We start from the raw sequence: 20,298 nt of genomic DNA on the forward strand, positions 1-20,298 counted from the left end.
GATGTGGAGTAGAGTATTGGCAGGAGAAACGTTCTTGATGACTAGTTCTCTCCTAACAAAGAATATCAAACGAAGGGTCTTTTTCGTGATCTCATCACGGGACCGAGGGGACTTTTGGAAGGAAAATACGGTCGGGCAAGACAAAAACCTTCCCAAGAACATGGCCTGTGTGTCAGAAGTGTGTGCCCATAATTGTAAGGAGGGGAAGGTGAGGATGTGAACATGGAAGGAAAATAGGAATTGTGTGTGTGTGGTTTTTTTTTAAAGATTTTATTTATTTATTTGACAGAGAGAAGGATATCGAGAGCAGGAACACAAGCAGGGGGAGTGGGAGAGGGAGAAGCAGGCTTCCCGCGGAGCAGGGAGCCCGATGTGGGGCTCGATCCCAGGACCCTGGAATCACGACCTGAGCCGAAGGCAGACGCTTAACGACTGAGCCACCCAGGTGCCCCAGGTCTTATTTTTATTATTTTTCAACTTTTAGAAATGGAGTCATAATTTATACACAGAGAAGCGCACCCGTGGCTTTTTAAAAATAGTTGAGTTCCACTTACTTCAAATACGAGTAGATACTGCATGTTCATGGAAGAGGATCCCCGGTGGGTAAGAGTCCACCGAGGCTTCTCGCGCCTTTTCCCTGTGAGGATGGCCCCCTCTTGGGGTTGGGGAGGAACCGGGCATTCCTAGTGGTTGCTCTTCTCAGACTCTGAACCGCGTTCTCCTGGGCTTCCAGAATCCTCGGCAGGATCTGTGTGGCAGCAGTCATGCTCCAAACGGCCCTCTCTCTCTCTGGAGCCAAGCCCACGACGTTCTAGAAGGTTCCCTGGAATGCACCGTCTGTTCTCAGAGGAGAACTTACAGGAGACCTGGAATCAGGTGGCCAGAGTGCATTCCTCCTCTCCTGCACCCGTGAGTCCCCCAGACTTTGTAGCCACGTGAGTAAAGAGGTCACGTCCTGGGGAGGGTGTGGGCCGGGGGGACCCCTGGCTGCGTCGGCCGCCCCAGATCCCCCCTCCTCTGCCTTCCCTCTCACCTCTACCTCCCCCATCTCTGTCTCTCTCGTTTCGGCCCCTCCCTGTGGAAGAGTCTTAGTATGGAGTCTTCCCGTTTTCATCTCTCTCCTGAGGAACCAGTGGCCCTCCTGTTCGGGTCTGCGTTCCCCTCCGACACCAGGACCACTGCCCCCCTCCAAGCGTCTCTCCCCGCTCCCCATCGGTGCTGTTACCCTTGGGGAGGCGCCCAGCGGCCCAGGTGCCCCACCACCTCATGAGCCTTGGATGGTTTTCAGGAACAGAGGAGATGAGTCGGCAGCTCTGGGTTTGTCATTTGCTTGCCTTTGGTTTATGGTTTGGACCTTACAGAAGTATTTTGTGGTTTTTCGTTATGGTCTCTGATTTGGGGCTGCAGGGGAGTGAAGAAAGAGGCCTTCTTCCCTTCAAGATAAGGAATACGCTGCTGCTGGCTTTATGTAGGACTTTCTTGATTTCATTTTATATTCAGATTATCTGGCCCACCGAGCAGCTTCAAGGCCGCCTGGGAAATGGGACAAGCTGTGTGGACCCTCTGGCCTTTGGGGTCCTTGCTTGTAACACGGGGGCGAGGATGAGGGACCTCACAGGTAGAGGAAGGACACCCCAAAAGGACCGACATGCAAGCGTTTTGTCAAGTGTGAAAGGAACACGAGGTACATGATCAGTAAAGCTGACTGCCGAAGCTCCTGCGTCACTGCCCACCCGCTCTAGGGACCGGGGGCCTGACCAGAGTCCTCCTTCGTACTTTCGGGACAACGGTAACCGCCTCCCCGGATTAGCGTGAGGACGCAATGGGCAAGGCACGGAAGTGCAAGCGCAAACACGGGCAGCTTCTTAAAGAAAAAACCAGATCCCTGGCACCCCAACTCTGGCATCCTCCTAACTCAGGGCTCTTTGGGGACGGAGCCTAGGAACAGGAATTGTAAGCAAGCACCTCAGATGATGGACTAGGGTGGTCCAAGGACACTTTAAGATAAAAACGAAAAGAATCAGTTCAAGTGTGCTTGGGGCGGGCAGGCGGGATCACCACGTGTGGCCGCACGGTGGCAGCAGGGAGGCCAGGAGAACCGGGCGTCTGGGGCAGGTGCCGGGAGGGGCCGCGGGGCGGCCCACCTGGGATTTAGGCTGGGGGGGGGGGAGACGGCCCTATTGCCGCAGGGTCTCCTTGCCAGGTGGTGCGTTCCTGCCGAGTGAGCCCCTGCGGCCGCCTGTCCTAGTACCAGTTCTTTATGGAGACCTCGCCAGACTCCACGGGCGGAAACCGCATTGCTGTGGCCTTGGCTGGGCCGGGGGTGGTGGTAACGTGTTCACGTGAGTGACAGGAGGCAAGGGGTGTCACCTGCACAGGGCGGCTTACTCGAGGGACACCAGCGCATGTTCAGAGCAGGGCCACCCCTCCCCCACCGCCAGGCTTGTGGTTCCAGGTGCTCCTCAAGGACCTGCACCTGCACCCGGTTGCTCCGGCCATAAGAGGGTCGGGTCTGTGGCCGCGGCGCCAGCCAAGCAGTGGGCAAAGGATGCTGGGATGGGGCAGCTGCCTCTGGGAGCAGCCAAATGTCTCTGGCTGCAGTAGCGGTGGGAAGAGGATTAGGTGACCGTCCCCTAACCCAGCCCGGAACTAACACCCCCCCTCCCTCCCTCCCACACCCTGGCCTGCCCCCTTAAAGCCTGCCAGGGCTCAGAATAACCCCGAGGACCCGACAGCGCGATGGCGGGGGCTCTGCTGGGCACCCTGCTCCTCTTGCAGCTCCTCGGTAGGGACAAGGGTCGGCCACACGCACGGGGATAGGGACGCCCAGGGACGGGGCAAAGACGGGAAACCGAGAAGCAGGCTCGGTGTCTGGCTCAGCAGACAGGGAAGAGCACAGAGCTCAGGGACACAGCAGCAGAGCCCTGTGCAGACCCGGAGGCAGCAGAGAGCCCCTCCCCCCAGCCCTTCCTCTGCAGCGAGCCCACCGCTTGACCCCATCCCCAGGTGGAGGTGAGGCGAAGAACGAGGAGCTGCGTCTTTACCACCATCTCTTCGACAACTATGACCCAGAGCGCCGGCCAGTGAAGGAGCCTGAAAAGAATGTCACCATCACCCTCAAGGTCACCCTGACCAACCTCATCTCCCTGGTAAGGTACCCCCGCCCCCACCCCCGAGCCTGAAATTGCACTCCTGGCTCTGGAATCCCACTTCCACCATCCTGACCCTTGTGTGCAGAACGAGAAAGAGGAGACCCTCACCACCAGCGTCTGGATTGGAATCGTGAGTCCAGTCTGGGGAACAGCGGGAGGTCTTGGCCCCTTTCTCCCAGTCTCCTGGGGTCACCAGATGGGAGATGCAGGGCACTGGCGCGACCATCCCCACTCCTTAGGACTGGCAGGATTACCGACTCAACTACAGCAAGGACGACTTCGGGGGTGTGGAGATCCTGCGGGTCCCTTCGGAACTCGTCTGGCTCCCGGAGATCGTTCTGGAAAACAAGTGAGCACCGGGGCGGACCGGGCAAGCCGAGGACTGGGGGCTGGGCTGCACCTGGCGGGAGGGCGCTGGGCTCGCTGGGAGGGCGAGGGGGTCGCGGGCCCGGGCGGACGCCGCCTCTCCCGCGGCCCACAGCATTGACGGCCAGTTCGGCGTGGCCTACGACGCCAACGTGCTGGTCTACGAGGGCGGCTACGTGAGCTGGCTGCCCCCCGCCATCTACCGGAGCAGCTGCGCCGTGGAGGTCACCTACTTCCCCTTCGACTGGCAGAACTGCTCTCTCGTCTTCCGGTGGGACGAGCGGCGCGGGGGTGGGGGTGGGGGTGGGGGGTGACTTCGGCGCGGTGGGGCGGGGGACGGGCCGGGTCCGAGCTTCCCCCGTGCGGGCCGGCCCTGGCTCCGCAGCTCGCAGACCTACAACGCCGAAGAGGTGGACTTCGTCTTCGCCGTGGACGACGACGGCGAGACCATCAGCAAGATCGACATCGATACCGAGGCCTACACTGGTGAGGCCTCCTCCTGCTCCGAACCCCCGCCCCTAGACGGGGTCCAGGGAGGGGATTCGCAGAGTGGGGGGCCCCAGGCCATCGAGGCCGGGGCTGGACACCGTCAGCCGGCCTTAACCTTGCCCCTCCCCCGAAAGCACTCTCGACGGTCGCGCCCGAGCGCCCCTCCCCGCCCGAACCGCCTTCGCCCCGACGGCCCAGACCTCCCGTGGCCCCACCAGCCAGGGCAGGCCGGCCACACCCTCTCCTCCGCCCGGAGCCCCAGGTGTGCGGGCCCTCGGGCCGGCTGACCGCGCCTCCCGCCCGGCAGAGAACGGCGAGTGGGCCATCGACTTCTGCCCCGGGCTGATCCGTCGCCCCGACGGCGCCTCCGCTGGCGGTCCGGGGGTGGTCGACGTTATCTACACGCTCATCATTCGCCGAAAACCGCTCTTCTACGTCATCAACATCATCGTGCCCTGCGTGCTCATCTCGGGCCTGGTGCTCCTCGCCTACTTCCTGCCGGCGCAGGGTAAGGGGCGGCCGAGGCCCTAACCCCGGGCGCGCTGCTGGCGGCGAGGCCTGCTCTCACCGGGCGCTCCCACCAGCCGGCGGCCAGAAGTGCACCGTCTCCATCAACGTCCTGCTCGCCCAGACCGTCTTCCTGTTCCTGATTGCTCAGAAAATCCCCGAGACGTCGCTGAGCGTGCCGATGCTGGGCAGGTGACGGCGGAGGGTCCCCGAGGGGGCCCACGCGCGCAGCCGCGCGACACGGGGAGCAGCTCCGGGGTCCCGGCCCGCCTGGGCTTTATTCGAGCGTGGGGCGGGGCTGGGGCGGCGGGGGGTTCTCCAGTCCCCCGTCCTCCGCGCGGCTGCTGGACACCACCTTGAGGTCCCCTGAGTATCTCTGTCGGGGGCGGGCCGGCTCAGTGTCCCGCGCCCCGCCGCGCCCCGCCGCCTCCGTCCCCCAGCTCCTCCCCCCTCCAGCTCCGTCCTGAACTCACCGGTCCCCCCGCGGTCCCGAGGCCCAGCTGACGCCCCCACTGCTGCAGGAGGGAGGCGGACCCCTGCAGGCCCCGCCCGCACAGGCACAGCCACGCCCCCTGCAGCACCAGCCGGGCACCCGCGCCCGCCGCAGCCCCCGCTCGCCGAGCCCCGTGCCCCGCGGCCTGGGCTACCCGGGCCAGCGCTCCGCCCGGGTCCCCGGCGCCTGGGGCTGGGCCCGGGCTGCCGGCGCCGCCGTCCAGTCTCCGCACCTCCTGCTGCAGCCACAGGGCTGAGATCTGCGGTGGGGGGTGCAGGAGTTGGCGGGGGATGCAGGGGTCTCTAAGCCCCTTCCCGCCCCTCGGCAGCCCCCCGCAGCCCCCCGCGCCCCACCTCGAACAAGGTGGCGCCGAAGCTCATGACGCTGGCCGCGGCCTCTCTCAGCACCAGCCCCAGGGTGGGCTTCGGGGCGGGCGGCCCCTGAGGCTCCCGCGGCTCGCGGGACTCGAGCTCGCGGAACCTCTGCTCCAGATACTCGTGGGCTGCGGCCACAGCGAGTTCCAGGGAGGACAGGAGCGGGGGCTGCAGGGCCACCTGCACAAGGAGCGGGGGCGTCGGGGCCGTCGGGTCACCGGGCCGAGCTCACGGGGCCGTCAGCCGTGGGCGGGGCCGCCGGCGTAGCCTCACCTCCGTGGAGCTGTGGAAGTGGTAGACCCACAGCAGGGTTTCCAGGGAGCTGGGGGTCCCCTTCATGGCCGCCGGCGGAAAAGGGGGCATCCGGTCCGCGCGCGCCGTCTGGCCCCGCTGGGAAGGAGCAGCGTCACCGGCGGGGAGGGGCGTTTGTGAGGTCACGCGCGGCGGGCCCCGCAGGTACCTCCTCTTCGTCATGGTGGTTGCCACGATCATCGTCATGAACTGCGTCATCGTGCTCAATGTGTCTCTGCGGACGCCCACCACGCACACCGTGTCGCCTCGGCTGCGCCACGTAAGCGCCGGGTGGGCGGGGCGCGGCCCGGGTGGGCGGGGCCTCGAGCTCGGCGCGGGCCCCGGGTGGGCGGGGCCTCGAGCTCGGCCCGCCCCGCCGCCAGGTCCTGCTGGAGCTGCTGCCGCGCCTCCTGGGCTCTGGCGCGCCCCGCGAGGCTCCCCAGACCACCTCACCGCCCAGGCGCGCGTCGTCCGTGGGCCTGCTGCTCCGCGCCGAGGAGCTGATACTGAAGAAGCCGCGGAGCGAGCTAGTGTTTGAGGGGCAGAGGCACCGGCACGGGGCCTGGACCGGTGAGCGGAAGGGCCCGGGCGGGCGGGCGGGCTGGCGCGGACGGCTGCGGCGGGCCGGGCGCCCCGGTGACCCTCCCCTCCCCTCCCCTCCCGGGCGCCCCACCAGCCGCCCTCTGCCAGAGCCTGGGCGCCGCCGCCCCCGAGGTCCGCTGCTGCGTGGACGCCGTGAACTTCGTGGCCGAGAGCACGCGGGACCAGGAGGCCTCCGGCGAGGTGGGACAGGCCCCGGGGGGCGGGGGCGGGGGCGGGTGGTCACCCGGAGGCCTGCAGTCCCTGGCGCCGCGGGAGACGCAGCTGAGTCCGCCCCTCCCCAGGAGGTGTCCGACTGGGTGCGCATGGGGAAGGCCCTGGACAACATCTGCTTCTGGGCCGCCCTGGTGCTCTTCGGCGTGGGGTCCAGCCTCATCTTCCTCGGGGGCTACTTCAACCAAGTGCCCGAGCTGCCCTACCCGCCGTGTCTGTAGACGGCTTCTCCCCCCGCCCCCATTTCCGGGAGGAAACCGATTTTCAAGAGCATGCTGCTGGCCCATGCTGTTGTGATCCTTTACCCGCTGCCGTAATAAATCCGCGCTCTGCCAACCTCGCAAGAGGAGCTGTGCGCGCCCGCACGTGGGGTTGTCTGCGCGCCCGTGGGGTCGTGTCTGCGCGCCCGTGGGGTCGTGTCTGCGAGCACTTGGGGTCGGGTCTGCGCGCCCGTGGGGGGCGTGTCTGCGCGCCCGTGGGGGGTTGTGCACACGTGGGGTCGTGTCTGCGCGCCCGTGGGGGGCGTGTCTGCGAGCACGTGGGGGTCGTGTCTGAGCGCCCGTGGGGGGCGTGTCTGAGCGCCCGTGGGGTGTGCGCGCCCGTGGGGTTGTGCGCGAGCACGTGGGGTTGTCTGCGCGCACGTGGGGTCGTGTCTGCGCACGTGGGGGGGCGTGTTTACGCACACGTGGGCTTGTGTGCGCTTGCTTGTGTAGGTCTGGCCACCGGTCGGGAAATCGGAAGCAGAGGACAGTCCTCCAGAAACCACTCATCACTCCTCCATCCAGCCTTGCTGACCCCCCAGTTCTGAGGTCCCCCGGCCCCCGTGACCCTCTCGCCCTAGAAGTTGCTGCGTTTTTCTGGGTTGAAAACTGAAGGGGCCCCTCTACGGGACTTCACCTGAGGCGGCTGGAACCAGGAAGCCAGGCCCCTCCCTGGGGGAGACAAATGCCCTCGGTCCCCCCGAGGCCTCAGGGATAAGGCCCCCTCGGCCGCCTCCTCCCTCCCTCCCTCCCTCCCTCCCTCCCTCCCAGCCCTGCTGGCTTCGCCGGTCGGTATCCAGAACTGGGAAACAAAACAGTAAACGGCCCGAGATAGTAGGAGCTGGTTGAATTGTCTTTATTAACAAACGGAATATCCAAGGCCACTACATTGAGGAGGGGCGGGGCGGGATGGGGCTACTTGCTGCTCACACTATATACAGAGGCAAGCAGGGGGGTGCAGGGGCGGGGGGCGAGAGCTCCCTGCTCCCTCCCCCCACCAAGGAACCAGGGAAGGACAAAAGCTAGAAAGAAATGGGGTTGGAAAGGGGGAAATGTTTTGGCTGGCGGGGTCCCCCCTCCAGTCCCTGGGGTTTGGGGGGAGGGGAATCATTAAAGTGCTTTCAGAAAATGAGGAAATGGTCCCTGCCCCTGGAGTGGCGGGCGACCCCCCTGAAACCTAGGGCCCAGTGACCCCCCCCAGGGTCTGGTACATTCAAGGGGGGAGCCGGCTCCCCTGACGTGCAAATGAAGGGGCCCAGGGCCCTGCCCGGTCAGCAGCACTGGGGTCTGGGGTCCACGCCCCAAGCACTCTCCTCTGAAGCGGAGAAAAGGGGGGGTGGGGCTCGGCCCTCCCGATTCCGGGGAAGGGGAAGCTGTACCTCTCCCCGGAATTGGGACAGGCACAGTTTTGGGGAGAGAACGTATGGGGAGGGGGGGGCGGGAGAGAGAGAGAGAGAGAGAGAGAGACAGGATGGTCACGTGATCACAAAAGCATCAGGGGTCAGAGGTCACGTTCCCAGCAGGCTCCAGTGAATCAAACCAGTCAAAAGCAAAAGCCCAGGGAAGGGAAAGAAGGGCGGCCTGGGGGGTCTGGCTGTGGGGGCGGCCAAGCCGTCACCAGTTCATGATGCAGTTACGGTTCAGCGTCATGAAGTAAACCTGGCTGCTGCCCCCGGAGCGCACTGAGGCGAAAAACACCTGTGGGGCAGGACAAGTCGGCACTGAGGGCTGGGGGGCGGGGGGGGGGGGGGGGGCCCGGTTAACGGGGAGCAGGGGGGGGGACAGCTAGAAACTGCAGAACGTAGTCCGAGATGCGTGGGGAGAGGCAGCCGGCGACCACGGGAAGGAGTCTGGGGAGCAGGGGGGCTCCCAGAAACTGAAGGCCAGGGAAGGGCAGGCTGCGCTGCAGGCTGTGCCCCCAGGACCCCCTCCAGGAAGACCCCACGGCCAGCCCGGGCCAGGACAAGGGGCTCCCACCTTGTCGTTCCGCTCGCACAGGAACTTGAGCCTCTGCGCCCGCTTGTGCATGAAGACGCCGTCCAGGTGGCCCGTCTCCACCGAGCGGATCTCAATGGCTTTCTCGCCCCAGCCCATGATCTGGTTGGAGCAGATGTAGGCTGGGAGCGAAGGGGGTGAGGGCAGTGAGCGGGCTGCAGCTCCGGCCCGGGGGGCTGGGGGCGCGGGGCGGGCGCCTCACTCACCCACGGAGGTGGGCATCTCTCCCCACTGCAGCACCACGTCCTTGATGATCCGCCCGTAGGTGTTGACGTAGACGCCCTCGTCCTCGTAGCAAAGCAGCATCTCCATGCCGTCCGTGTTGGGGAGGAAGATGATGGCGTGCGGCGTGATCTGGCTCTGGATCTGGGGAGCAAGGGCGGGCTGTAGGCCGCGCCCCCGGAGCCCGGGGTCTGGCGGCCGCCCCCGGCCCCGCCCCCGGCCCCGCCCGCTTACGTGCACGGGGATGTAGACGTCGTAGCTGTTTCCCGAGTCCACGTCCACGGCGTGGAAGCCCGCGCTGGAGCCGTAAATGACCTTGAGCCGCTGACCCTCTTCCACTGTCAGGTCGACCAGCAGGGGGCGGTGAGGGAGGTCGGCGAAGGACTGCGGAGGGGACAGGGGCTCAGGGGCCGCGGCCGCGGTGGCCGGGGGTGCCGGGCGGGGGGGGGGGCCGCGCCGGGGCTACCTTGAAGGCCATGAACTTGTGGTAGGGCTTGGGCGCCCAGGCGTACACCTCCACGGAGCTCTTGAGGGCGATGACCAGGAACTTAATGCGCTCATATTTCACTGGGGGGCAGGGAAGGAGAGGGTCCCGCCGGCGCGTCACCGGGCGCGCCCCCGCCTCCAGTCGCCCAGCCCCAGCCACGCAGCCCAGACCCCCGGGTCTCCCGTCTCCTCCTCAGCCCCTCCGCGGTGACCTCCTCACCCACGCGGTAGTGCCCGCAGCCCTCCATGTCCCCCACGGTGGTCCAGCCCTGCTTCTTCTCCACTTCTGGGTCATTGTGCAGAATCTTGTTCCGGAGCCAAGACAGGTAATAGACCCGCAGTTTATTCCTTTTCCCTGAGGGCGGACACACAGCCCTCACCGGGGGTCCAGCGCCCGCCGCCCTCGCTCGTCCGCACCCCACGGGGGCCGCCACGGGAGCCCCCCCCCCGGGCCTGCAGGTGGCGACAGGGAGCCCGGGGGTCCCCGCCCCGCGTGCGCCCCGCGTGCCTGAGATGGTGATGAGCAGGTTGAGCCCTTCCAGCACGTCCATCTGCTGGAAGCGCCGCCGCCCGATGAGCCCGTACACCTTGCCCTGCCCGCTCCGGTCCAGCAGCATCAGGCCGTTCTCCGTGCCCACCAGCAAGTTGACGCCTGCAGCGGAAGCGGAAGCCGGAGCGCGGTCACCGGCAGCCCGGCCTCGCCCGAGCCGGAGCGCAGGGCCGCGCCGCAGCCCGCTCCCCCCGCTCCCCCCGCCCCGGCTCACCCCACAGGGCCGCGCAGAGGATCTCGGAGTTGAAGCGCTTCTTGTACTTCCGAATCTCGGGCGTCTCGCTGTGGGCACGGGTGTTGGTGGGGTTCACGTTGACCACGGAGCCTTTCCGCACGTCGTACTGGAGCTGGTCCAGCCGGCTGCCCTCCCCCCCAACCAGGGCTGCCGGAAAGAGGAGAGCGGGAGGGGAAGGAGGAGGAGGGCTGCAGCCCCCTCCCCCGTCCCTCCTCACCGCACCCCTGGATTTGGCGGGGTGGGGGGGCCTCCTCTGAGGCCTCAGCAGGACCAGGGAGGGGTAGACAAAGGAGGCGGTGCGGGGAAGGGTGGAAATAGGGCAGGAGGCCTGGCAAAATCCCCGTCCTGTCCCTCGGGTGCCCGGGCTGCTCGCAGCATCTTTCCTGGGGGCCAACGGGGCCTCAGGCGCCCCCGCTGCCTCTGTCCCCCCGCAGGCGCTCGGGCCCAAGTGGAGGCCGTGGCCGCCTGCGCCCTCCCCGGGGCCTCGCGCCCCGCCCGGCCTCCCGTCCTCACCTGTGATGGGGATGGTGTCCCCACTGCCTCCAGGCTGGTAGATGCCTAGGTCCACAAACATCGTGAATGAGCTCTTGCCAGGGGCCTTCACCAGCCCGCGAGACTGGTACTGCTGGGGGGGGCGCTGCGGTCAGGCAAACCCGCGCGACCCGGGCGCCCCCCTGCGGCAGGGCCCCCCAGCACCCCCGCCCGCCGCCGCACGGCTCCGGCTCCGGGGCTGCCTGTGCCCACGTACATCGCCGCCTCCGTCCTTCGAGGGGGGGCTGTGACCTTTGCCGCTCTCGGTGGGCGAGTGGCTGGGCTGGACTACGTCGGGGAGGTTGGTGTAGCCGTTGCTGTCCGCGTGCAGCAGGCTGCGCTCCTCTTCGGGGGTCTGAGGGACAGAGGGGAGGGCGCCAGTGCCGGGCGGAGGAGGGGGCACGGCAGGCGCTCGCAACCGGGCGGGGCGGGGCGGGTCCACTCACGCGCTGGACCACCATGGTGCCGCCCCCATAGGGGGTCTGGGTCCCAGCTATCTCCTCCACGTCGTGGACCACCATGGTGCGGACGCTGTCAGTGTCCCCGTCACTGCCACGGGAGGGAGGACTGTCGTCAGCCCCCAGGTCCTGCCCGTGGCAGGGAGCGGACAGAGAGGGAGGCCCAGTGCCCTCCCCTCCACTCACACTGCCCTGCCCGGGGGTGGGGGGGATCCGCCTGCTGGCGCCCAGGGGGCAGCCCACCCTCAGCTGCCACGGCAGCGGGCGACATGGGGACGCCAGCCCAGACCCCGTTCTCTAGAAAAGGGGAGGGGGGCCTGACCAGCAGTGGTAGCCAGGGTCCCCCAACCTAGGAAAGGGGGAGCCTGGCCTCCCCCAGGGCGCCCCATACCGGGCCCCGGGGGTGTCTCTGCTCCCCTCGGATGGCTCGCCGTTGCTTTCCTCCTCATCTTCGCTGCTCTCCACCTCCTCGCTGGACGACGAGTAGTCCATGGCCTTCTTGGGAGGCCGCGGGGCCTCGTCCAGGGCTCGCTCTTTCAACAGCACGAAATCCTGCGGAGGGGGGCGGCATGTGAGGAGGGGAGAGTGGGGAGGGAGGGGGCGGGAGCAAAGGGAGCCGGAGGAGAAGGGGCAGGCAACAGGGGGCCCCCAAGCAGGCCGTACTGACCTCACCGATGGCGCGCTTATAGCTCTGGGAGGGGCCGCAGGGGTGCAAGGGCAGCCGGGAGGAGTAGGAGAGAGGTGAAGAAAGGTCAGTAGCTGAGAAGCGCGGCCTGCGGCCCCTGAGCACCGGGTTACAGAGGGCCCGGCCCGGGCTCCTGGGGGCTCCGAGGCCCCAAGCCCCCCCACCCCCGGGGAGCAGACGGGGCCACAGCTGCCTCCGATGACTTACTGCGGGCCGGCCTGGCCGGGAGCGGTGGTCCTCAGGCTTGGCCTTGTGCCCGGGAGAGAGCACTGGGGAGTTATCCAGTTTGGAGGAGGCTGGATCAGGCAGGGTGGGAGAAGGGAGGTCACGGACACCTCACCCTCGGTGACCCACCGCCAGCTGGGGCCCCTGCCCGCCCGCCCGGCCCCCGGGGCAGGGTGCATCGGACAGTCCAGCCCGCAGGCCGCAGAGGGGGCGCGCCGCACCTCCCACGCGGTTCCGCTCCAGCGAGCCAGCCTGCGGCAGGTGCCCGTGAGAGGGGAGGGCGCCTTCCGGGCGTTCCCAGCCAGGGTCGCTCCTCCTGAGGTCGGGGTTGCTGTGGGAGGGCAGAGGCAGGTCAGGAGGACAGGTGCCCCCCTCCAGCATGGAGCTGCGGCACAGAGGGGGCCGCCACCAGGGGTGGGGGGGAAGCCTGTGGCAGAAGCGAGGGCGGGAGTGAGTGGGGGGGGGCAACTCCATTACCTACAGGCGTTGGGCGGGCCAGGGGGCTGAGCGGGGGGCCCTGGAGGCTTGGGGGTGCCCCGCTCTGCCCGCCTTTGCAGATAGATTTGCCAGGCGGAGTTGCTGCGAGGTCTGTGGAGGGAGCACAGGGGTGCCGGGGGGCGGGGCAGGGGGCGCTGAGGTGACCGGGGTGGGGCTTGCCCACTCCTAAGTGGGTAACCTGGCAACCTCTCCTGTGCCCCCCCAGCCCTCCCCGCCCCCCACCCCGGGGCCACCATGCAAACCACCCCCCCCCCGGGGGGGCTACCTGGCGCGGACAGCCTGAGTGGGCCGGGCCCCTCCGGCCCCGCTGGTGTTGAGGGCGGCGGCGATGGAGGAGGTCCTCTGAGGCACCTGAAGCGGGGGGGTCAGCGCATGGTGCCAGTGCCCTGCTGGCCGCCCCTCAAATGCATCCTCGCCTCGGCCCCAACAGGTGTTCTCCCCGGCTTCCGCGGACCCGCAAACCGAGGTTAGGGAAGCTCGCGGATTTTCCACTGTCACGAAGCTGGGACTCCAGCCCAGCAAGTCTGCCCCCCTGGGGCTCCCCAAAAGCCCTGGGCATGCTTCCGTTCCCTCACTGGGCCCCCGGAGCAGGGACGCAGTCCCGGAGCAGGCAGCCCGCCCTCTGGCCTGTAAGCTCGTGGGACAGGGCCCAGGGCAGGTACCCGGCCCGTCTCTTCCCTTCCAGCCCAGAACCCCATCTCCACCTTGCCCACCCCCCCGCAACTCCTCCTTTTCCTTCCTGTTTCTCTCCTCTTTCCTGGTTCTGAGGCAGGGCCCTTACCTTGGGTGGGGCCTCAGGATCGGGCCGGACCCAGGCTGGGGGGTTCGGGCTGGGGCCGGGCCCTTCGGAGGTGGGATCTGAATTCTGGCGGATGACGGCTCCTCGGGCGCCGGGCGTGGCAGTGGGCGTGGGGACGGCGGGGTCAGGCTCACGGGAGGCTGGGAAGGCAGCCAGGTTTCGGGTGGGCTGGTCCTGCAGGGACTGGGATCGGGGCACAGGCGCTGCATATGGCTTCAGTGGGACCCGGTGCGCCACCAGGCTCTGCAGGGAAAGACCAGGGAGGGTGGGCTGCCCGCTCTGGGAGGAGGGGGTGAGGAAAGCCTCTGGCTTCCAACTGTCCGTCGGAGAAGAGGGTTCTGGAAGCCCCAGAACAGGTGGGACAGGACCAGACTCATGCACGGCAGGCAGGTGGCTGCCTTTGCCCCCACACCCTGAGATCCGTGACCCCCGGCTGAGGGGTGTGTGCGTACATGCGTGCGAGTGCGTGCATGTATTGTGTGTGCGTGTACTTGTGCGTGCGCATATGCTGTGTATGTGTGCACGTGTGCGTGTGTGCGTGAGTGCACGGCTGTGCCACAGGCATGCAGAGGGAGGCTCCCGCGTGTGCGTGCGTCTGTGCATATATCGTGTGCCTAAATGTGTGCGCATGCATCACGTGCAGGTGTGCGTACGTGTGCACGTGTTGTGTGAACGTGTGTATTATGTGCGTGCGTGTGCGTATGTGTGTGCATGTGCGTGCGCGTCTGCACATACTGTGTGCGTGCATGCGCGCATGCATCGCGTGCAGATGTGCGTACGTGTGTGCTCGTGTGAGTGCGTGCGAGCACATGGCTGTGCCACAGGCATGCAGAGAGAGGCTCCCGCGTGTGCGTGCGTCTGTGCATGTATCATGTGCCTAAATGTGTGCGCATGCATCACGTGCAGGTGTGCATACGTGTGTGCACGTGTGCGTGCGTGTATTGTGTGCGTGCGTGTGCATGCATCGCGTGCAAGTGTGCGTGCATGTATTGTGTGTGCATGTGTGCACGTGTGCGTGTCTGCACGTACTGTGCGTGTGCGTATGCATCGCGTGCAGGTGTGCATACGTGTGTGCACGTGTGCGTGCGTGTATAGTGTGCGTGCGTGTGCATGCATCGCGTGCACGTGTGCGTGCATTGTGTGTGTGCATGTGCGTGCGTGTGCTCGTGTGAGTGCGTGCGAGCGCACGGCTGTGCCACAGCCCTGCAGAGGGAGGCTCCCGCGTGTGCGCGTTCACACGGGACCGGGAAGAGGCTCACCTTGTGCGGCCCCTCCTGGGGCTCCACCGGCCTCTGCATAGGAGGAGTCTGGGAAAGGGGGCCCGGGGGCCCTGGGGCGGCCTGGGGGAGGGGGGGCTCGGGCCCTGCGCTGCTGGGCTTGGTCTTGGCCAAGGGGGAGTTCTGCTGCTTGTTCATCCTCGTCCTCTCCTCGACCTGCGGCGCGAGAGGGCCGCTCGCGAGAGGGCCCGAGCGGCGGCTTGGCTTCCCGCCCCCACAGCCCCGCCCCTCCCCCGGCTCCCGCCCCCAGGCCCGCGGGGGCGGCGGCCAGTACCTCGCGGGCCCAGGCCGGCTTGTCGGCGGGCCCGGCGGCCCGGCCGTAGGGGTACAGGGCCTTCCGGTCCCCGGGCAGGCCCTGCTGCTGCTGGAGGGACTTGAGGTAGGCGTGCTCCTGCTGCAGCTGCCTCTGGAGCCGCTCCGACTGCCGCTGCTCCTCCAGCTGCTTCCGCTTGTACTCCTGGGCCCAAGGGTGGGGAGAGCGGGCTCAGCGCGGCCCCGAGCGGAGGCAGGCAGGCCCTGGCTGCAGCCGCCCGGAGGTCGCCTGGCCGGGTCCCCTTCCCGAAGTGTCCCCGTCCCTGTGCGGCACAGAGGCTCTGCGTCCGCTCCTTCCCAGAGGAAGCCGGGGCCCCGTTACCAGCAGCAGGGCCTGTTCTTGGAGCAACTGTTGCTGGAGGATCTCGAGCTGCCGCTGCTCCTCCTCCAGCCTGTGACGTATATACTCCTGGGGGGCGGGGGGGGGCAGAGGGCGGGGGGGCGGCGGCGTTGGAGGACGGGATCGGTGGGGGGAGGATGAGGAGGAGAGCGGGCAGAATCAGAGAGAGGGCAGGTGGGGTGGGATGAGCCCCGGGAGGGCAGGCGATGAGGAGGAAGCCAGGGTGGGGGTCCCGGGAGGGAAGGTGCAGGGGTGGGGAGTGGAGGACGGGGCAGAGAGATGGGGAATGAAGGCACAGAGACAGGAGGGGGGCAGGAGCCAGGGCGCGGGTTGAAGGGTGGGAGAAAACAGAGAGAGAGTGAAGCTGGAAAAGATAGGAGGAAGCCGGGGGACGGGAAAGCCGGGGGAGGGCGCCGGGCGCAGGCAGGCGGGCAGCAGGAGCAGAGGGGAGGCCGGGCAGGGAAGGGGTGAGTCCGGTGTGCGCTGGGGGCGCTGTACCTGCTCGCGCTCGGCCTGCCGTCGCTCCTCCTCCCGCCGCAGGGCCTGCATGTCCCCGAGCCTCTGCTGCTCCTTCTCCTGCAGCTTCCGCTGCTCCCGCTCCCGCCGCTGTTGCTGTGGGTGCGAGGAGGTGCTCTTCAGGCCCGGCCCGGACACGCAGCCCCGGAAGGGGTGCCCGGCCGGCCTCCGGCGCCCGCTGGCAAGGGGACCCCGACTGGACGGTGCGGGCAGGCCTTCTCCCCGGCGCTGCCGGGGAGGGGCGGCGGGGAACGGCTGCGGGGGCCTGCTGCCCCTGGGGGCCGCCTCCTCTGTCCGCTCCTCCACCAAGCAAGCCAAGCCACGGCGGCACAGTGCCCGACGGCTAGGCGCCCAGCCCCTGGCGCTCGCCCCCATCCCCGCCGCCAGCGGCGCGGGGTGGGCCGCACGGACAGCCTCTGGCCACAAGGGGGCGGCAGGCGCCCGCGCAGAAGCGCCGGGGCCAGGCGAGTGTGTCCAAACTGGGGGCGGCGGAGGGGCCCCTGCAGCCCGGAGCCCCGAGTGCCCTGCCCGTCCCCGCGAGGGGGACGCCGTGGCACGCGCGGCGCTGCGTCCGTCCGCCCGCTGCCGGGCATCTGCGCGCCCCCCCCGCCCGCCGTGCGCGGCTCAGCAGGGGCAGGGGCTGCTTTGCGGGGCAGCAGACGGGTGTCTCCTAGGACTTGGACGACTTTCTTGTTAAGTCCGGCTCGCCGCGAACTCTGAAATCGTGTAATTGCTTCAACAAAGCCCCCCCGCCGAAGGCCGTATTTACACCTTCTCCCTCCTCACCAGGTCCCTCCCGCAGAATAAACGCATCTAAGCACGCTGTCTACAGACGCGCGCCTTTTAAGTTGGCGACTTAAAAGCTGTTTAAAAGTAAGACTATTAATTAAGAGGTATTTCTCCCCCCACCTCCAGACTGCTCTCCAGCAAATGGAAGCCCCGCAACCAGAAGGCGCAGGAGGGTCTGCAGACACGGCTTCCGCCCCGGACGCCGCAGATGCCGCGGGACGGACGCGGCGGCGGCTCCGCGCACGCGAGGGGCGGGACCAGCCTGCCCGTGCGGAAGGCGTCCACTCTGCGGGCGCCGCCCCCCCGCACGCGGGGCCGCCCCGCACGCACGGCCGGCGCCGGCGGGGGCAGCGCGCCTTTGCGCACCGCTCTGCGGGGCCGCGGAGCTCCCCCCCGCCTCGCCCGGGGGCCGCCCCACCTCCTCCACGCGCCGCCGCTCCTCCTTCTGCTCCTCGATGCGGCGCTGGCGCTGGTGCAGGAGGTGCTTGATGTGCGCCTCGGGGTCGCGCTGCTGCTGCTGCTGCAGCTGCTGCTTCAGCGCCTCCGAGTTGCTCTTGTTCTCCTGCTGCAGCCGCAGGAACTCCCGGCGCAGCGTCGACTCCCCGGGCACGTTCATGATGGAGCTGGGGCCGGCAGACGGCGCGGGGGTCAGCGCGTGCGCGGGGCTCAGGGCCGGCAGCCCTCGGTGGGCCGCCCCCATCCCCTCCCGCTCCTCCAGCCCCCGCCGCGGCTGTGTGGGCTCCACCGCCGTAACCCCCCCCGCCCCCCACCGCAGGCCGGCGGCCCGCACGGCAGGGAGCACGGCTGCCCCTGAGCCCCCCGCCCCCACCGCAGGGAGCACGGCTGCCCCTGAGCCCCCCGCCCCCACCGCAGGGAGCACCGCTGCCCCTACGCCGGGCTCCGCACCCCCCCACCCCCACCCCCGCCCACCGCAGACCAGCGGCCGTGGCCCACCTGGGCTCGCCTTCCTCCCCGTGGCTGTCGTCCTCCTCCTCGCTGCCGCTGTACTCGTACTCCGTCTCCTCTGCAGGGGGAAGCCCACCACTGTTCCTTCACCCGGCGCCCCAGACCCCACCCCGGGCCGGGAACCTTCCATGGGGCTGACCAATGCGGTCCGCGGGGAGGGCCGCGCACCTGCCCCCGCCCGCCTCCTTGGAACGTGGGCCCGGGCAGAGCGGGCAGAGCGGGGGACCAGACCCCACAGCGGGCAGGCCGTGGCCAACCGCCGCGCACGTACGCCCGCACCCGCTCACCATGGAGCCCCTGTCAGGCTGTAACAGGGTGGCCCTGGGTGGGGGAGGTTGCCTGGGATCGGGGGGGGGGGGGGGGGCGGGGCGGGGGGGGGGCAAAATCCCCCGGGGGTGAAAGTTTGGGGAGAAGGGCTCCCCCGCCCGGGAGGACTAGGCCCCAGAGCGGGGAGCGGGGCTGCCGAGGAGGACCTCCCTGCTGGCCCGCTGACCTTTCTCGCCTCGCTTCTTCCGGGAGCGGTCGATGTGGTCCTTGAGCTGGATGCGGACCTGCCGCTCCGTGGGCTGGTCACGGATGAACGGGAACTTGAGCAGCTGCTCCGTGGGCGGGCGGCTCAGGTAGGTCTTGATGAGACACGTGTCAATGAAGTCGGTGAACTTCTTAGACCTGGAAAGGAAGGGGGCTCACGCTGGGAGGGCCCCTCGCAAGGGGGGGGGGTCAGAGTTGGGAGAGGGGAATCATCCGTCCAAGAGCCACCTGGGTTTCCCTCGGGTCTTCTCCGCATCCCAGCCCCAGCCCCAGCCCCCACCCCTCTGTGGTGCACCCCCGCACTGGACACAGGGGTGAAGGTGGGGGGCCTGGTCCAGTGACTTACCATTTCTTGGACTTGAGTCTGGGGGGTGGGTTCCGGGGGATGAGGAAGAGGGCTCGCATGGGATGCATGTCACACAGAGCTGGCACGTGAGGGGGGGACACCATGAGTCCCTCTCCTGGCCCCCGAGAGCCTCAAGGAGCCCCTCCCACCATGACCCCCCCATGGCCCCCCTCCCCACAGCCCCTCTGGGGCTCCCTCCACTCCCGGCTCCACACTTACGGGGGGCCCCCTCTGCCATCTCGATGGCTGTGATTCCTAGAGACCAAATGTCACTCTGCAGAGGGGAGAGGAGGAGGAACGGAGCATGTTCCTGAGGGCCCTCTGCCCCCACCATCTCGGACTCTTCAGAGCCACTTCCTGGGCTCCAGCCAACCCCACCCCTCACTGCCAGCACACCACCACACCTTCGCTGTGTCACCCGGCCCATCTGGGCCTCCGGTGTCTTCAGTCTACCCACCACCCCATCCCCCTCCCGCCCTTGGCTGCCTCTGCGTGCCCTGCCTCCCGCCCCGTACCCTGTAATCGTAGGTGGCATCGGGGTTCTCGTCACAGGCGATGACCTCCGGGGCCATCCAGTAGGGGGTCCCGATGAAAGTGTTCCGCCTGCCCACAGTGCGGTCCAGCTGAGCACTCACCCCAAAATCCACTGGGAAAACACGGAGGGAGGGGTTATCATGGAGGGTCTTGTGCTGGCAGGTGCGTGCCCCAGGGGCAGTGGAGGTCCCGGCCTCTGCAGACATTCCCGGACCCTCTGCCACCCCATCCACCTCCCCCCCCGCATCTTGGGGGAAAACCAATGTGAAAGGGCCAAGGGACAGGCTGGAGGGACCTGCACAGCACCTGGGACACAGAGGTAGCGGGGGGGGGGGGGCCCTCGCAGGGGAGGAGACGGGGAAGGGCGGGAGCAAGACTCCCAGCCTCTCACTCTGTCCTGCAGGTCAGAGAGCCCCATCTGCCGCGAGGGGACGGGCGTACCTAGCTTGACCTCGGCGTTCTCCGTCAGCAGCACGTTCTGCCCCTTGATGTCCCGATGGATCACCTTGTGGGCATGGAGATGGGCCAGACCCTGCAGCGGGAGGGTGGGCGGGGAGGTGAGTGAGCAGGGGGGGGGATGGGGCAGCCCCTCCCCACGCCGGAGCCCAAGCGCAGGCTGCGTGTCAGTGGGGAGCGTCCTCGGAAAGGCCCAGCAGCTGCAGGGGGGAGTGAAGCGGCAGAGGTGCCTGTCCCCACCCCCCAGCTGCCAGAGTGTTCTCCAGGGCCGGCCTCGGTCTCCCATCCCCGACCCGCCTGGGGCCTCCCTGGGGCAGGGAGGGTCCGTATCCAGGGAGAGGCCGGTGCTCACCCGGAGAATCTCCCTGCAGATGTAGGCGATACAGTCCTCCTTCAGAGCGTTCCCTTTCGTGTTCTTTACCAGGTCTGTCACGGAACCAGCACCACAGAACTCCATCACCAGCTACGGGCCCAGGGAGGCACGGGGGTGTGGGGGGCGGGGGGAAGCAACCGTCAGGCAGGGCCTCCTTCCCCTGCCGCCCCCTGGAAGGAGGGCCAGAGGCCTTGGGACCACAGCGGGGTGAGCCGCAAAGCAGAAGGCCATGCAGTCGGGAAAGACAGGGCGGGCGGCGCTGAGGGAGACGGTCTGGGTCCTAAGGAGGAGCCCAAGGAACCCTGGAAACTAGACAGAATGAGGTGCATGCACGTGTCCTCCTTGGGGACGGGCCCGGGGCTTTTGTCAGGGCCCCGTGGGGACCACGGCCCGAAACCACAACTGCCATCCCGGAGCGCGGGTTGGCAA

General features: G+C 68.0%; 2 protein-coding genes across 20 annotated transcripts in view; one reads left to right on the forward strand and one right to left on the reverse strand.

Annotated features, from left to right (window-relative positions):
* The first annotated feature begins 2,640 nt into the window (after nucleotides 1–2,640).
* CHRNE (cholinergic receptor nicotinic epsilon subunit) lies at nucleotides 2,641–6,812 on the forward strand. Its single transcript, XM_034989403.1, has 12 exons — nucleotides 2,641–2,785; nucleotides 3,007–3,149; nucleotides 3,238–3,282; nucleotides 3,392–3,501; nucleotides 3,634–3,789; nucleotides 3,904–4,004; nucleotides 4,315–4,515; nucleotides 4,592–4,706; nucleotides 5,838–5,952; nucleotides 6,056–6,242; nucleotides 6,349–6,455; nucleotides 6,557–6,812. Exons 1-12 carry the CDS (start codon nucleotides 2,740–2,742, stop codon nucleotides 6,704–6,706), a joined length of 1,476 nt encoding a protein of 491 aa, XP_034845294.1. The 5' UTR covers nucleotides 2,641–2,739; the 3' UTR covers nucleotides 6,707–6,812.
* Nucleotides 6,813–7,591: 779 nt separating this feature from the next.
* MINK1 (misshapen like kinase 1) overlaps nucleotides 7,592–20,298 on the reverse strand; it is a 43,074-nt gene continuing 30,367 nt past the window's right edge. For 3 of the 19 annotated variants that reach the window (XM_034989383.1, XM_034989397.1, XM_034989393.1), the window contains exons 5-34: nucleotides 19,849–19,959; nucleotides 19,482–19,572; nucleotides 19,022–19,152; nucleotides 18,726–18,780; nucleotides 18,507–18,585; nucleotides 18,123–18,298; nucleotides 17,618–17,687; nucleotides 17,082–17,286; nucleotides 15,857–15,970; nucleotides 15,341–15,427; nucleotides 14,981–15,163; nucleotides 14,689–14,862; nucleotides 13,412–13,672; nucleotides 12,896–12,981; nucleotides 12,610–12,720; nucleotides 12,354–12,463; nucleotides 12,115–12,203; nucleotides 11,890–11,913; nucleotides 11,614–11,774; nucleotides 11,211–11,313; nucleotides 10,982–11,119; nucleotides 10,747–10,858; nucleotides 10,213–10,380; nucleotides 9,957–10,100; nucleotides 9,669–9,803; nucleotides 9,429–9,529; nucleotides 9,197–9,346; nucleotides 8,947–9,106; nucleotides 8,723–8,862; nucleotides 7,592–8,443 (exon numbers count right to left, since the gene is read on the reverse strand). In XM_034989383.1, the coding sequence (XP_034845274.1) occupies nucleotides 8,360–8,443; nucleotides 8,723–8,862; nucleotides 8,947–9,106; nucleotides 9,197–9,346; nucleotides 9,429–9,529; nucleotides 9,669–9,803; nucleotides 9,957–10,100; nucleotides 10,213–10,380; nucleotides 10,747–10,858; nucleotides 10,982–11,119; nucleotides 11,211–11,313; nucleotides 11,614–11,774; nucleotides 11,890–11,913; nucleotides 12,115–12,203; nucleotides 12,354–12,463; nucleotides 12,610–12,720; nucleotides 12,896–12,981; nucleotides 13,412–13,672; nucleotides 14,689–14,862; nucleotides 14,981–15,163; nucleotides 15,341–15,427; nucleotides 15,857–15,970; nucleotides 17,082–17,286; nucleotides 17,618–17,687; nucleotides 18,123–18,298; nucleotides 18,507–18,585; nucleotides 18,726–18,780; nucleotides 19,022–19,152; nucleotides 19,482–19,572; nucleotides 19,849–19,959 (3,753 nt within the window). In that variant the 3' untranslated portion in view covers nucleotides 7,592–8,359. Of the gene's footprint in view, nucleotides 8,444–8,722; nucleotides 8,863–8,946; nucleotides 9,107–9,196; nucleotides 9,347–9,428; nucleotides 9,530–9,668; nucleotides 9,804–9,956; nucleotides 10,101–10,212; nucleotides 10,381–10,746; nucleotides 10,859–10,947; nucleotides 11,120–11,210; nucleotides 11,314–11,613; nucleotides 11,775–11,889; nucleotides 11,914–12,114; nucleotides 12,204–12,353; nucleotides 12,464–12,609; nucleotides 12,721–12,895; nucleotides 12,982–13,411; nucleotides 13,673–14,688; nucleotides 14,863–14,980; nucleotides 15,164–15,340; nucleotides 15,428–15,856; nucleotides 15,971–17,081; nucleotides 17,287–17,617; nucleotides 17,688–18,122; nucleotides 18,299–18,506; nucleotides 18,586–18,725; nucleotides 18,781–19,021; nucleotides 19,153–19,481; nucleotides 19,573–19,848; nucleotides 19,960–20,298 lie in introns of those variants that run through there. The other 16 variants (XM_034989388.1, XM_034989384.1, XM_034989392.1 and 13 more) reach the window with 16 other exon arrangements.

This window comes from Mirounga leonina, unplaced genomic scaffold, assembly GCF_011800145.1.
Source record: "Mirounga leonina isolate KUSES-001 unplaced genomic scaffold, KU_Mleo_1.0 Mir_488, whole genome shotgun sequence".
Taxonomy (NCBI): Eukaryota; Metazoa; Chordata; class Mammalia; order Carnivora; family Phocidae; genus Mirounga; species Mirounga leonina.

Coding starts and splice junctions, on each gene's coding strand:
- CHRNE (XM_034989403.1), top strand. CDS start 2,740: ATGGCGGGGGCTCTGCTGGGCACCCTGCTCCTCTTGCAGCTCCTCG. Junction 3,283..3,391: donor CCAGCGTCTGGATTGGAATC/GTGAGTCCAGTC, acceptor CCCACTCCTTAG/GACTGGCAGGATTACCGACT. Junction 6,456..6,556: donor ACCAGGAGGCCTCCGGCGAG/GTGGGACAGGCC, acceptor GCCCCTCCCCAG/GAGGTGTCCGACTGGGTGCG.